General features: G+C 39.9%; 2 protein-coding genes across 2 annotated transcripts in view; one reads left to right on the forward strand and one right to left on the reverse strand.

The window, feature by feature from the left end:
- Positions 1-804, reverse strand: part of LOC120414418 (cytochrome P450 4d2-like) — a 10,286-nt gene extending 9,482 nt beyond the window's left edge. The window contains exon 1 of the mRNA XM_039575599.2: positions 635-804. Within this exon, the coding sequence (XP_039431533.1) occupies positions 635-788 (154 nt within the window). The 5' untranslated portion in view covers positions 789-804. The remainder of the gene's footprint in view (positions 1-634) is intronic.
- A 1,560-nt stretch (positions 805-2,364) lies between these two features.
- On the forward strand, positions 2,365-11,777 carry LOC120414382 (cytochrome P450 4d1). The gene is made up of 4 exons (XM_039575553.2): positions 2,365-2,638; positions 10,097-10,203; positions 10,260-11,346; positions 11,407-11,777. The coding sequence occupies exons 1-4, from the start codon at positions 2,476-2,478 to the stop codon at positions 11,583-11,585; spliced, it is 1,536 nt and encodes a 511-aa protein (XP_039431487.1). The 5' UTR covers positions 2,365-2,475; the 3' UTR covers positions 11,586-11,777.
- Positions 11,778-12,884: the final 1,107 nt, after the last annotated feature.

The raw sequence follows: 12,884 nt of genomic DNA on the forward strand, positions 1-12,884 counted from the left end.
CTGATCACGAACCCATGGTCCATTTCCGATATCTCGAAACGGTGGGGCAGTACCAGAGATTCTATCTATGCAGTACGACCCCTTTCATTTTCGAACATACGGGGAAAACGTGCCTTTTGTCTTAAAATGTGATGATTTGGAAATTTTGTGCCGAAAAGACTTTTATGTAAAATTGGACGTCCGTATTTGAAATTCCAAAAAACGTCTTTTGCATCGAAAGAGATACAAGCTGAAACCTCTGCCATTGCCATCCATACTCAACGGGTAAATTTGTGACATTTTGTTTTATGGAAAATAACCCAGTTGGGTAAATTATTCGCTTAAACAATAAAAAATCTTTTAAATTTTGTGTATTTTGTAACTGTGGAGGATTTAACACTTGATTTAAAATATATATGAAGTAACATGCCGTTTAGAAGTCACTAATTAGATTTTCAAAAAAAACTTTGAAAAAGATGGGTATTTATACTTCTCAAAATCTCTTTGTCAAGCGTAAGCTGTTTTATATCGCAAAATTTGTGAAATTTGGTGTTTTAAAATGATAGACCCCGTAATAAAAAACTAGTTTTCAATCGTGAAAAACAGTCTGAATTGGGACAGCAGGTTTAAGATGACCTATCTCACCAAAACTCACCCTCGGGATCCCGATTCCGGTAGATGTGCACACTTCCAAACACAGGATACTTTGCCGGACCGGGCAGCGTCACGGAATACTTCTTTTTCGCATCCCGAACCAGATAGTTGAAAAGCAAAACCACTAACGGAACTAGGACCAGTGACCAAAACATTGCCACCAGACAGTTGGTTTCGTACTGAGAGAACTTCACCCGTGACGAACTCCAGATTATGGCAATTTACAAGCCACCACCAGCGACGAAGTGCAGTATCATTGCGCGGAATTCTGCCATTGATAAGTTATTTTCGAATGTTTGGAGATAAGATTAGCGTTGTCGCTTAATTGAGCGTTCATGTTTGCTCCGAACCTTTGACTCGATCCTAAATCACTACTTAATTGAAGTGGCTTTGCTTAGGAGAGGCTCGTCATCAGTGAGGTTCACGTAACCCAAGTTTGTTTTGTTACTTCACTTTTAATAGAACAAAACAAACAGCACGCGAATCAGGTCAAGATCTGCTGCAGATGATAACGGCAAGTTACTTAGTTAGCGGCTTAACAGTAGTAGTTGTAAATAGTCCATAGCTAAAATTGGCACGCCATGACTGATGTTTGAATTCAACGTTCAACGATGGGCAAGAGTTGAACTTGGATTCCATCCAAATCGAAGACCAGCAGGACTCACGCAATGATGAACGTAAAGGCATCTGCTTAACTAAGAATCGATTTTGCCTTCTATGTACAAAGGAATGTCAAACAGGTGCGTGAGCAAACATCTTGTTTCAGAAGTTGTTTTTCGACAAAGAACAACAATCAGTCAAATCAAATTATTCGCTCTACAGCATTGTCTTGACAATTGAGAGATTCCTACTCGAAACAAGTTGTCCGAAGGCTTGATTGTTGAGGCAATTGCAAATCTCTTTTTACACCTTAGCTTCCATCTACCCCGGGATTCGAACTGACGACCTTAGGATTGTTAGTCCAACTGCCTACCAGCGACTTCACCGAGACAGGACCAAGGGAGTCGACTCCTACACCTGGACTGAGCTATCGACCTAACCTCTAGGTTAGACCGGGGCCAACATTTACTTCCCCGTCCAACGGAAGGCGTGATCAGACAAATCTCGTCTCGAAAATGCCAACGGGACCTTCTGGGATTGAACCCAGGCCGGCTGAGTGAAAGGCAACCATGCACACCCCTACACCGTTGTTCTTTTTAACTTTGGTGGTAAATATATCAAACTTTTTATTGCTTTCAAAATTATACATTAAGAACAACAAAACTGTTATCCAAGAATTGTAAAACACAAACTATGAACCTTTTTTGGTTACAGAAGTCCCAGAGATCACCTGTCAAATTATCGTCTTATTTACAAAATGATGTAAACAGCTGTGGTTTGGTCAACTCTAGTTATTCACAAAGTTCTCGAGGATGGTGTTATAAAAATAAACAAAAAAATTCATCCCTACAATAAAACAAGACTGCATCCAACGTGCACCACAGAAACCAAGAGGAGCAACTAATCGTACTGCTTAGATCAGCCAACTACACGACCAAGCCCGTGAACTTGGGCCGATCAACCAGTCGGCTTTAGAGCCTAAACTTAGTAAACAAGCGAACACGCTCAGCCACAAGCGCGCGCTGGGAAGCCGGTCAAGTCGACATTGATAAGCGCTCGCAGTTCTAAGCTCGACCAGTTTTGTTCTATTACGAGATAGAAAATATCGCAGCAAAGGGTTGAGTTCGTTTAGTGATTGAGAAGCGTTCTCGGTGGTAGCACGTGTGCGTAAAAAAGATCGATTTTCGGTTACGGTACGGTAGAAGAGAAGCGTTACAGTTGGTCGCACCGTAGATCGTAATAATGTGGTACCTGTTGCTGTTGCCGATCGCACTGGTAGTCCTGCTGGCCGTCGATCTGTACCGGCGCAATGCCCGGGCACTGGAAGTGGCCCAGCAGTACTCGGGACCGCCGGCACTGCCGATTATCGGCAACGGGCTGTGGTTCGTGAATAAAACGACCGTTGGTAAGCCGTTGATCTGCCTTGGTTGGCTGAAAATGGTGCTTAAAATGTTTGAATCAAAGGTTCTCGAAAGAGTGATATTTTGTGTATAATAATTTGTGTCGCGTGTTGAAAAAGGCAGACAGTGACAGAGACAGTGATTATCGAGTAACAATTGATTAGTACACAATATTGTTCAAGAATAAAAATCATAACAATATTGATATCAATTAAAGTGAACCCAAGGATTTGAAAACAAATATTGCTGTCCAACATGTCGGAGTATGTTGAAATGTTTGGTTCAATAATCCAAATTTTTAGTTTTTGTTTTTGGGTGTTTTTAATACCCCTGACTCAAGGCGGTTTTAAAAACACCCAAAAAGCAAAAACTGGTAATTTGGTTTATTCCACCTTTTCAAAAAAAAAACTCCAGATGTGATATTTTTTAATGACGTTGTTAAGCCTATTTCTGTGCAAATATACATTAAACGGTTCATGTAAGTGATCATTTAAAGGGTAACTGTGGATCCAAAACTTCTTTGAATGTTGAGAGAACAAAACCAATGAGAAATTGTTGTATTTATGCGAGTAGGAAAAACAGAGGCGACAACGAGTGAAAACATTTTTTTATCAAACGAATCAAACAAATCAAAATGTTACCCATTTTTATCCAAAAAAGTAACCTAATCCACCTATTTGGTTGAAGCTTTCATCCCATCAAATTTCAAAATAAAATTTAAATAAGAGCTTCAAACTCTTCCAGAACAAAATGTGCAGAAACGCTGAGAAAATGTTAATATCTCTTAAGGTGAAGCCGTTGATCATTTTTGAAGAAAATTAATCATCACTCTAAAATATTCTGTATTAAATTCAATTTAACGCATGTGCCGGGTGTTGAGTTCTTTAAGACACTGAAAGAATTTTCGATCTAAATCAAATGCGTTTAAAAATTTATATAATTTTGTGGTACAATCATTGACGTCCTAGTTGGAAATCATTGATTAATGACGATTTCCATAATTTTTTACAAGGAATGGGATAATCGTTTCCAAAAGGATCAGCATGTTTAGGGCACTATTGTAAACAACTTGTTGTGTGAATTTTGTCAAAATATTGAAAGCGACGCAAAATTTGCACCCTCTGTAGGTAAAAAGCTGAAATAGTTTCTTTTTTCCACACATTTTGGCGATTTTTCCCATGCAAACTGTAAGGGCGAGCGAGGGGGGGTAATATTTTCATATCAAATCCATATGAATGTTTGGACTATCCCCGTTCATTTGCGGGGTGAACGAAAACCTTTGGTCGGGAAAAATTATGGTGATTGGAAATAAAGGAAAAAGTTAGAAAGGTTTGTTTTTGGGAAATTTGGGAAATTTTGAAATTTTTTGAAATTAAATATGTCTTTATTGAACTTTCTTATAATAATTACATTTCTTTTACATGCTAAGTGGTATGGCCTAATGCTCTTCATCTTTGTTATATTTTTCGTTTTATTATTAACTGATCACATTTATTTTATTTACTTCAAATTGTTTTACATTATTGCATTGAATCGAATACATTTGGGTAAAAAGAAAAGAAAAAAAAAACACTTTAACAACTAATCCTAACTTAAAACTAAAAAAATAAAAAAATAAAAAAAAAATCATTGAAATATTCAAAATCATTAGAACGAGTAAACTACGAACTGTATTTTAAGATGAATGCTCCAAGAGTTCTTACTTGTTCCTGGCGAATTTTGCACCCACGCAGAGTTGTTGTCATCTCGATGAAAATGTTCAGAAGTTCTTGTGGTGAAAACAGGTCACTGCTGCCTACATCCGTTGATGCAGGTTGGTTTTCCCTTGGTTGCTGACTGAAGCCAGGAGGTGTTATATTCTCTGCAACTTTTTGCCGCTGATTTAACGGCAATGGCTGCAGATTTGGAACCACTCGAACAGATCCCGCTCCAGGTGACGCCAAAGCGGGAAAATCCACGTCCGTGAAAGTTGGTGGTGTTTTGCGACGATTTGGTTGGTGCCTCGTCGTCGCTTGCTGCCGAATTTTTACAAACTCAGCTCGTTTTGGGCAGCTTCGATTCTTGGTCGAATGGTCGCCGCCGCAATTGAAGCATTTCGCTTCGATGTTCTCGTTGATTGTGTTGCAAGCTTCAGTTTTGTGCTCACCTCCGCAGGTTGCACAACGACTCTTGATGAAACAGTTTCTTCCACCATGTCCAAACTGCAAGCAGTTCGAACATTGTGTCACGTCACGGTGCACTGGACGATAACGTTCCCAAGTCACGATGATGTTGAAAATTGCCCGAACTGCCTTCAGCTCAGGCGGCGTTGTCGATCCTTTCTCGAAATGAACCAGGTACAGTTGATCACGATACTTGATGTCCTTGTTGTGTCTCGTCATCTTGAAGACTTCGATCACGTTCAACTTAAGAGTTTTAAGCTCTTCTTTAAGCACACTCACATCCATGTCGTACAGGCCTCGGAGGACCTGTTTCATGGGGCGTTTACCTGGATCGTCATGGCTGTAGTATTCAATCTTTGTGTTGTTCAGGAAATCTCGAACGTAGTTGTAATCCTTTCTGGTAGGTAGCAGAATTTTGAGTCCATCAGCACACAAGCGAATGGAAGCTCGTAAAGCACCAGATTTGATAAACCCGGTCAGCCACTTTCGCACCGAATCCGATGACGATGTTTTCACAAAAATGGGTGGCAACTTTTCCCGTCGTTCAAATTCTTCCTTCTCGCTCACGTCCACAGGGAGGGTAGCAAACTGGTTTCCAGACGAATTTTGAGCGTCCTTGCTCAAACTGCCTGGCTTTACAGGTAGCGCTTCGGCATTCTTTAGCTTCTTCAAATCTACCGATCCTGCTGGTGAGGACCGCCTCTTTTTCTTGCCGTGAGGCATTTTTGCACTTTTTAAGCACTTTTCAGGAGCTAATATCCAGGAGTACCTGACTGTTCGGTGGTCCACAAGGGAATCCACTTGTCTCAACAAAGGATCGGTTTATTCTGGGGAAATTTGGGAGAAACGGTGATGAGATAGAAATTTGGTGTTAAAGGGACTTTTGTGTAAAATTCGACGCCCGATTTGATGGCTTACTCAGAATTCCGAAGAAACGTATTTTTCATCGAAAGAAAAAAAGACATTTAAAAAATACCGTTTCTCAACTGTTAAAAAAAATTGGAACATGTAATTTTAAGAGAAATTAATGTACTTTTCGAATCTACAATAATCCAGAAGGGTCATTTTTTTCATTTTGAACAAAAAATTTCATTTTAAAATTACGTGTTTAAAAAAGTTTGTCGTCGTCTATGGCCGTTCATCGTCACCCGCGACAGACACGGACGACAAAAAAAAAGAGAAACGCAAAAAGTTTTTTTCAAAACTTTTTTTCGTGATGGTTACTAGCAAACCCCTTTCCCAAGTAACATTTTAGGCTTTATCAAAGCTGTCACAACCGCTATAAAACCTATCAGCAAAACCAACATTAAAACCACTAAGTCGTAACAGCCTCCCCAGAACCCCGATAGACCTCTGTTAAAACCCAAAAGGACCTCCGCAAAAGGTTGTCACGGCCTATTTGGGTCATTCCATCTCAACTGTGCACGAAAAAGTGCAAATTTGAAAATTACCCTCTCCGATCCTGCTCAAATTTGGCAGGGCTGTTGATACTATCAAAACATGCAAGAATCCCGAATTTCATCCAAATCGGACCACCCCCTCCATTTTTGTACCTCCCCAAAAAATCGACTTTTTGGCGATTTTTTACCAAACCTCCTAGTTTCAAACGACGATAACTCAGGAACCACAAATCTTAGAGGGTCGGTCTTAGACTCAATTTTGAAGGAAATTGGACGTAGAATCCATTTCCGTGATCAAAATTTTGATTAATTTATTTTGTCTACCTGTATTGCGCAATTGAAAACTTTAAACGGCCGTATCTCAAAACACCCCAACTTATTTTTTTTATTTGACCTCACCATTGTGTTCCCCGGCCAATTTTACATAAGAATCACTTATCGAGAGAAATGAATATGTTTCGTTCCAGAGATATCGAATTTTAATGTTTTGTGTTTTCGAGATAACCTACATCTGCTTCATTCGCCACATCTGCTAGAAGCACACAGGCGGACTGATCAGTAACTGCTACCTGGTGTTCTGGGAGATGATTAATTTAATTTATATTTTTATAATTTTACGCAAATATTTATTCAAATGACTAATAGGAGAAATTCTAGTATGTTTGGCAGGTTAAGTCCTCGCTCCTAGTTTCGTCCAATTTGCTCATTTTAACTATTTAAACAACAAATTTTGCAAAACGTTTGATAGAAACTTGCTTGTTCACTTATTATTGAGCTATTAATCACTCGATTTCAGTTTAAAACGCTTTTAATCAGCTGTAGTTGAATGCCAAAGCGCTGATATGGCAACATTACAGGAACGCTGGAATTAGATGCTGTTCCCCTATCTTGATCAATCTATTTTTGTGAAAGGAATAATTATTGGGTAATTTTACGTGTTGCTAACCGTTTTAGAGTACCTCCGAGGCCATGACTAGGGCCTTTATCATGGGCGGTAGCAAAATAGTGCCATTCAGCAAAAACTCCAAAACCTGCTTTATTATTATTATTATTATTATTATTATAGTTTATTATTGACAACTTACCATAATTTGGCAAATCCGATTTATGGTTTGAAAGATTGATCATATTAAATCAATTTTTATATTGTAGGCCAGCTCCATTTGATTAAAAGAATCCAAGAATAATATAAGAAAAAAATACTGTTGTTCGGACGGTGTCGAAATCATCGCAACTAAATTTGGGGAATTAGCCGCTTTGCAGCAGATCAAACTTCGTTATTTTCTTACAGTTTTCAGTTTTATACTTTCCAGAAATCCTTTTCCTGCTCCTTGTGATCGTATCAACAAATTTTATTAATTTTAGTACATATTTTTTACTCACTAATGTATCGTGCACTTATTGTTCAATCACGCAGAAAAATAAGGCTTATTTGAATCAACAAAACATTTTGTTGATTTGAAAATCAAGATTTTTGTTGAATCAACGCTAAACGTCAAAGCAACTTTTTCAAAACAACAAAAGAGTTTTGTGGAATTGAGAAAATCAAGGTTTGTTTCAACGCAAAATCGGCGTTGATTATATTCAACAAAATTTTTGTTGAAACAAACCTCGTACAGGCTGATTCTACAAAACATTTTTCTGCGTGATGTTACTAACAAGATTAATTGCATTTTCCTGCTCGCTCCGACGGAATCCAATTCTGCCCTTTACTGTGTGTCGTTATTGCTCTGTCCTGTGGGTTAGCATAGAAATTTACTTCATTCATTTTTTTTGAGCAGATAAACATTCGTGATTCAACTCCAGTTTCCTACAGTGTTATACAGTCAATTTTTGTCCAATTTGATTAAGATTATTTATGATGAAATATTATTTCAGTAAATGGCCAGGTAGCAGTTACTGATCAGCCCGCCTGTGTGCTTCTAGCAGATGTGGCGAATGAAGCAGATGTAGGTTATCTCGAAAACACAAAACATTAAAACTCGATATCTCTGGAACGAAACATATTCATTTCTGTCGATAAGTGATTCTTATGTAAAATTGGCCGGGGAACACAATGGTGAGGTCAAATAAAAAAAATAAGTTGGGGTGTTTTGAGATACGGCCGTTTAAAGTTTTCAATTGCGCAATACAGGTAGACAAAATAAATTAATCAAAATTTTGATCACGGAAATGGATTCTACGTCCAATTTCCTTCAAAATTGATTCTAAGACCGACCCTCTAAGATTTGTGGTTCCTGAGTTATCGTCGTTTGAAACTAGGAGGTTTGGTAAAAAATCGCCAAAAAGTCGATTTTTTGGGGAGGTACAAAAATGGAGGGGGTGGTCCGATTTGGATGAAATTCGGGATTCTTGCATGTTTTGATAGTATCAACAGCCCTGCCAAATTTGAGCAGGATCGGAAAGGGTAATTTTCAAATGCTGTTCCGCTTCAGATGGAATGACCCATTTATTAAACCTACAAAGGAGTTCAAGGCTTTACAACTGAATCCTAACAACATGAAAAATGACATTTCATAAGTCTTCAAACGTCTTATGCCAAATAGATGTTATTTTGGCTAAAAATAAGTCTTTGTCTTGCCAAATGATAAAATGGAGATGGTTTGCAAAAATGGCGATATAAAAAAAAGATATTGGAGGAAAATAAAATAATTTGAAAGCTTATTTCTCGCTCGCTCAATGGCTCAAATTCAGCTGTGGTTGAATTTTTATTGGGGAGATAGAACCACAAAAATCAACTCGCTTCATAAAAAATCATTATTTTTAATCATAGTTTTTAATGTTAAAAAAGGTACTTGACAGCTAAAACACTCTTGGTTTTTTAGAAGCATGCGATAAAACCATTTGCCATGACCGGTGGGTTTTCGAGACTCTCTTAAAACTTTCATAAAACCTTATTGAATGCCATTTAGCTTTTATTGTCACAAGGTTTTATGTCCGAGGCATAAACCCCTGTTAGGACCTACAAATTAGCTCTTGCTTATTGATGGCGGTGAATGCCCAAATAAAACTATTAAGCAATCATAAAACCTTAATAAAACTAAGTGGTGGCTAGTTGGTTTAAAAATGTTACTTGGGATGTTTATATATATTTTTTTTGTAATTGTCTGCTCTACAACTTTGTAGAACATTATTACACTTTAAGAAATATCCTGCGAAGTAATAAAAAGATGTAAAAATACATGTTTCAAAATTTTGATAACGCAATTAAATCGGGCGTCTAATTTTACATAAAAGTAGCTTTGACATCAAATTTCTATCTCATCACCATTTCAAGCTGCAAATTATTGAAAAACTACTCTTTTTCGCATGTTTAAAAATGCAAGGGGTCGTACCGCCCCTCCGTCACGAGATATCAAAAAACGGAACTCGGATTCGTGGGACAAAAGTTACCCCTTAGGACAAAGTTTCACGCAAATCGAAGAGGGGTCGGGGCAACTTTTCCCGATTTCGTGTGAGTTGGTAGAGAATTGCCCATTTCAGATTAAACTTCAAATAAATAAACAACATTTTAATTCAAAAAAATCAATCCACAATCTTTTTGATTTACTTTTTGATCCCGTGACTATACTTTAAAACTGTTCTATTAGCTAAATTCTTACCTGTTCCCGACTATTAATAAGCAAGTTAGATTTAAATCACCTGTGATTGGATAGCGTGACCACAATGTTGTGCCATAATGAACGATACAATAAAAAGTGATTCCCCTTATTCATACGCAAAATGCAATACGGTACAAGACTTTATTTACTGGGTGTTAATTCAAAGCATTTGAAACTTGATTTGCGTTCAAGTTTCAAACAACTTCGTTACAATTTGAAATCCAAATAACGAATTTACAATATTTGGCAAAAAAATATGCTCAATTCGAAAGATCTTTAATGCATTTATTATTTTACAGACTTCGTGAATCTCATCCAAAAACTGACCGACGACTACGGCGACGTGGTTCGCTTCTGGATGGGTCCTCAGTTCACCATCTACACCGGAAATCCCAAGTGGATTGAGGTAAGTTAGCCGATTCCCACCTCTTAACAACTGCCCTTTACTTTCCCTCTTAACAGGCGATCCTTACGAACCGCAACCTAACGAACAAATCCGACGAGTACGGGTTCCTGTCCAACTGGCTGGGCGATGGACTGCTCCTTAGCAAACGACACAAGTGGCACGCCCGACGGAAGATCATCACTCCGGCGTTCCACTTCAAGATTCTGGAACAATTTGTGGAGGTGTTTGACCGAAACGCTGCTGAGTTGGTTGACGTTCTGGGCAAGTTCGCTGCGAACGGACAGACCTTTGACGTGTTTCCGTACATTCTGCTGTACACGTTGGACGTGATCTGCGAAACGGCGATGGGAACGTCCGTCGATGCCATGCGGAACTCCGACTCGGAGTACGTGAAGGCGGTCAAAGAAGCGGCCAGTATCTCGATCACCCGAATGTACGACGTTTACATGCGGACTCCGCTGTTCTATCTGACCCCTGGCTACCAGAAGCTGCGAAAAGCAATCAAAATGCTGCACGCCTACACCGACAACGTGATCGTGTCCCGTCGGAAGCAGCTGGAAGCGAGCTCGAACCAGTCCGCGGAAGTTGCCTCTGAAGAGCACGAGTATGGTGGCAAGAAGAAGGAGGCCTTCCTGGACCTGCTGCTCAAGACCTCCATCGAAGGACGACCCCTCACGAACCTGGAGATTCGCGAAGAAGTGGACACCTTTATGTTCGAAGGTCACGACACCACCACCTCCGGCGTCTCCTTCACCCTCTACAACCTGGCCAAATACCCGGCCATTCAGCAGAAAGTTCACGACGAAATCATCGCCGTCCTAGGCACCGACCCCCACAAACCCATCACGATGGCCACCCTCAACGAACTCACCTACCTGGAAATGGTTATCAAAGAAACGCTCCGCCTCTTCCCGTCGGTTCCCATAATTGGACGCAAATGCGTCGAGGAGGTCACCATCGAGGGCAAAACCGTCCCGGCCGGAACGAACATCATCATCGGCATCTACTACATGGGCCGGGACGCAAACTACTACGACAACCCGCTCGAGTTCATCCCCGAGCGGTTCGAGGGGGAAAAGTCCGTTGAGAAGTTCAACCCGTACAAATACGTCCCGTTCAGCGCCGGACAGCGCAATTGTATTGGTGAGATTTGTGATTAATCCGTTTCATATATTTTATTTTCATTGTATTCTCCCATTCCAGGCCAAAAGTTCGCTCTCAACGAGGTGAAAAGTGTGATATCGAAGCTTTTGCGCCACTACGAATTTGTACTGCCCGCGGACCAGAACCACGAACCGCCGGTGCTCTCGTCTGAGCTGATTCTGAAGCCTCACCACGGAATCCCGCTACAGATCAAACCCCGAGCACCGTTGACCCACTGATGTGCACCAGTTCAAAGATTCGATAATTAGCCGTACTTAAAACTAAGGAACGAGATTGAATGAAATGTGATATGTTTTTGCTGGAACCAAACATTGTAAACAAAGTTAAGCTGTTTTAACCTCTGATTTTCTGAGTCAGATGCTCCAAAGAAACTACGACGACGTAATAAAAGATGTTTTCTTAAATAATGACTTTAATCGCATTACTTTGTGCCGTACTAACCGCATACCCCGCACACTTGCTAGTATAGTAGAACCGGCTTTGTGCCTGGGAACGACGACCTGCTCCATTCTGAGGCTGTGAATACTACGCCGTCTCTGGCTAGTTTAGCGAGCTGAACTTGACCGTGAACGTCAGAGGTTCAGTTTTGCGCGCAATTGAACCCGCACAGAAAAACTTGCGTGCAAGCTCACGTGTTTTTGTCTCATGTTTGGTGCAGTTTTAGGAGGAAATATGAATTAATTAGAATGGATATCCCTAATATATTGACTTTGAGGAATACTTGAATAATTTTAAAAACATGTCACCACATGACAACTACCGGCACCATGCAATGAAATTGAACCAGTAGTAGGAGTTAACCTTAACACGTTGTGCTGCATATCAAGGTAAGCAACATCATGGTACAGTTGAGATGTGAGAGAAGTGAGATTTATGTGTAATTGTTCAGAGTGCGCAAGCTGCGGCTGGTTGGATGAGAGCATTTCTTTACATCGGGTGTCTCGTTCATGGCAAACCAAAACTTAATCAGGTTCAAATTTCGAAAAAAAATATGTTCTTAACACTCAAACGCTCGGGTAGTCAATTATTTTAGCAGGATGATGCCCAACAAAACTCGGAAAACTCCGTGCATTGTTGTCACTCTTCATAAGAAAGAAATTTCGACCAGATCGTGCTTTCTTGACACAATCTGAAAATTGCTGAATGTGTGACAACTGTCTAAAGACAATTTAGTCAGAGGACGTTTCAATACCTATATATATCTTGGGACTAAAATAAAATAAATTGTTCGCTCTACAGCATTATGGCTTTCTCGATTGCGAGATTTCTACTCGAAACTAGGTGTCCGAAGGCTTGATTGTGATTGACTTTTAGATTGTGATTCCAACTGCCTACCAGCGACTCCACCGAAACAGGCCCAGGGAGACGACTCCTACACCTGGATTGAGCTAACGACCTAACCTCTAGGTTAGACCGGGCCACGCTTACCCCTACACCACGGATCCCGGCTTAGGACTCTTGCAACCAAATTCAATCGAACTTTGGGACAATAAGGCTTTCTAGGCCCAGTGAAAAAA

This window comes from Culex pipiens, chromosome 3, assembly GCF_016801865.2.
Source record: "Culex pipiens pallens isolate TS chromosome 3, TS_CPP_V2, whole genome shotgun sequence".
NCBI classification, from domain to species: domain Eukaryota; kingdom Metazoa; phylum Arthropoda; class Insecta; order Diptera; family Culicidae; genus Culex; species Culex pipiens.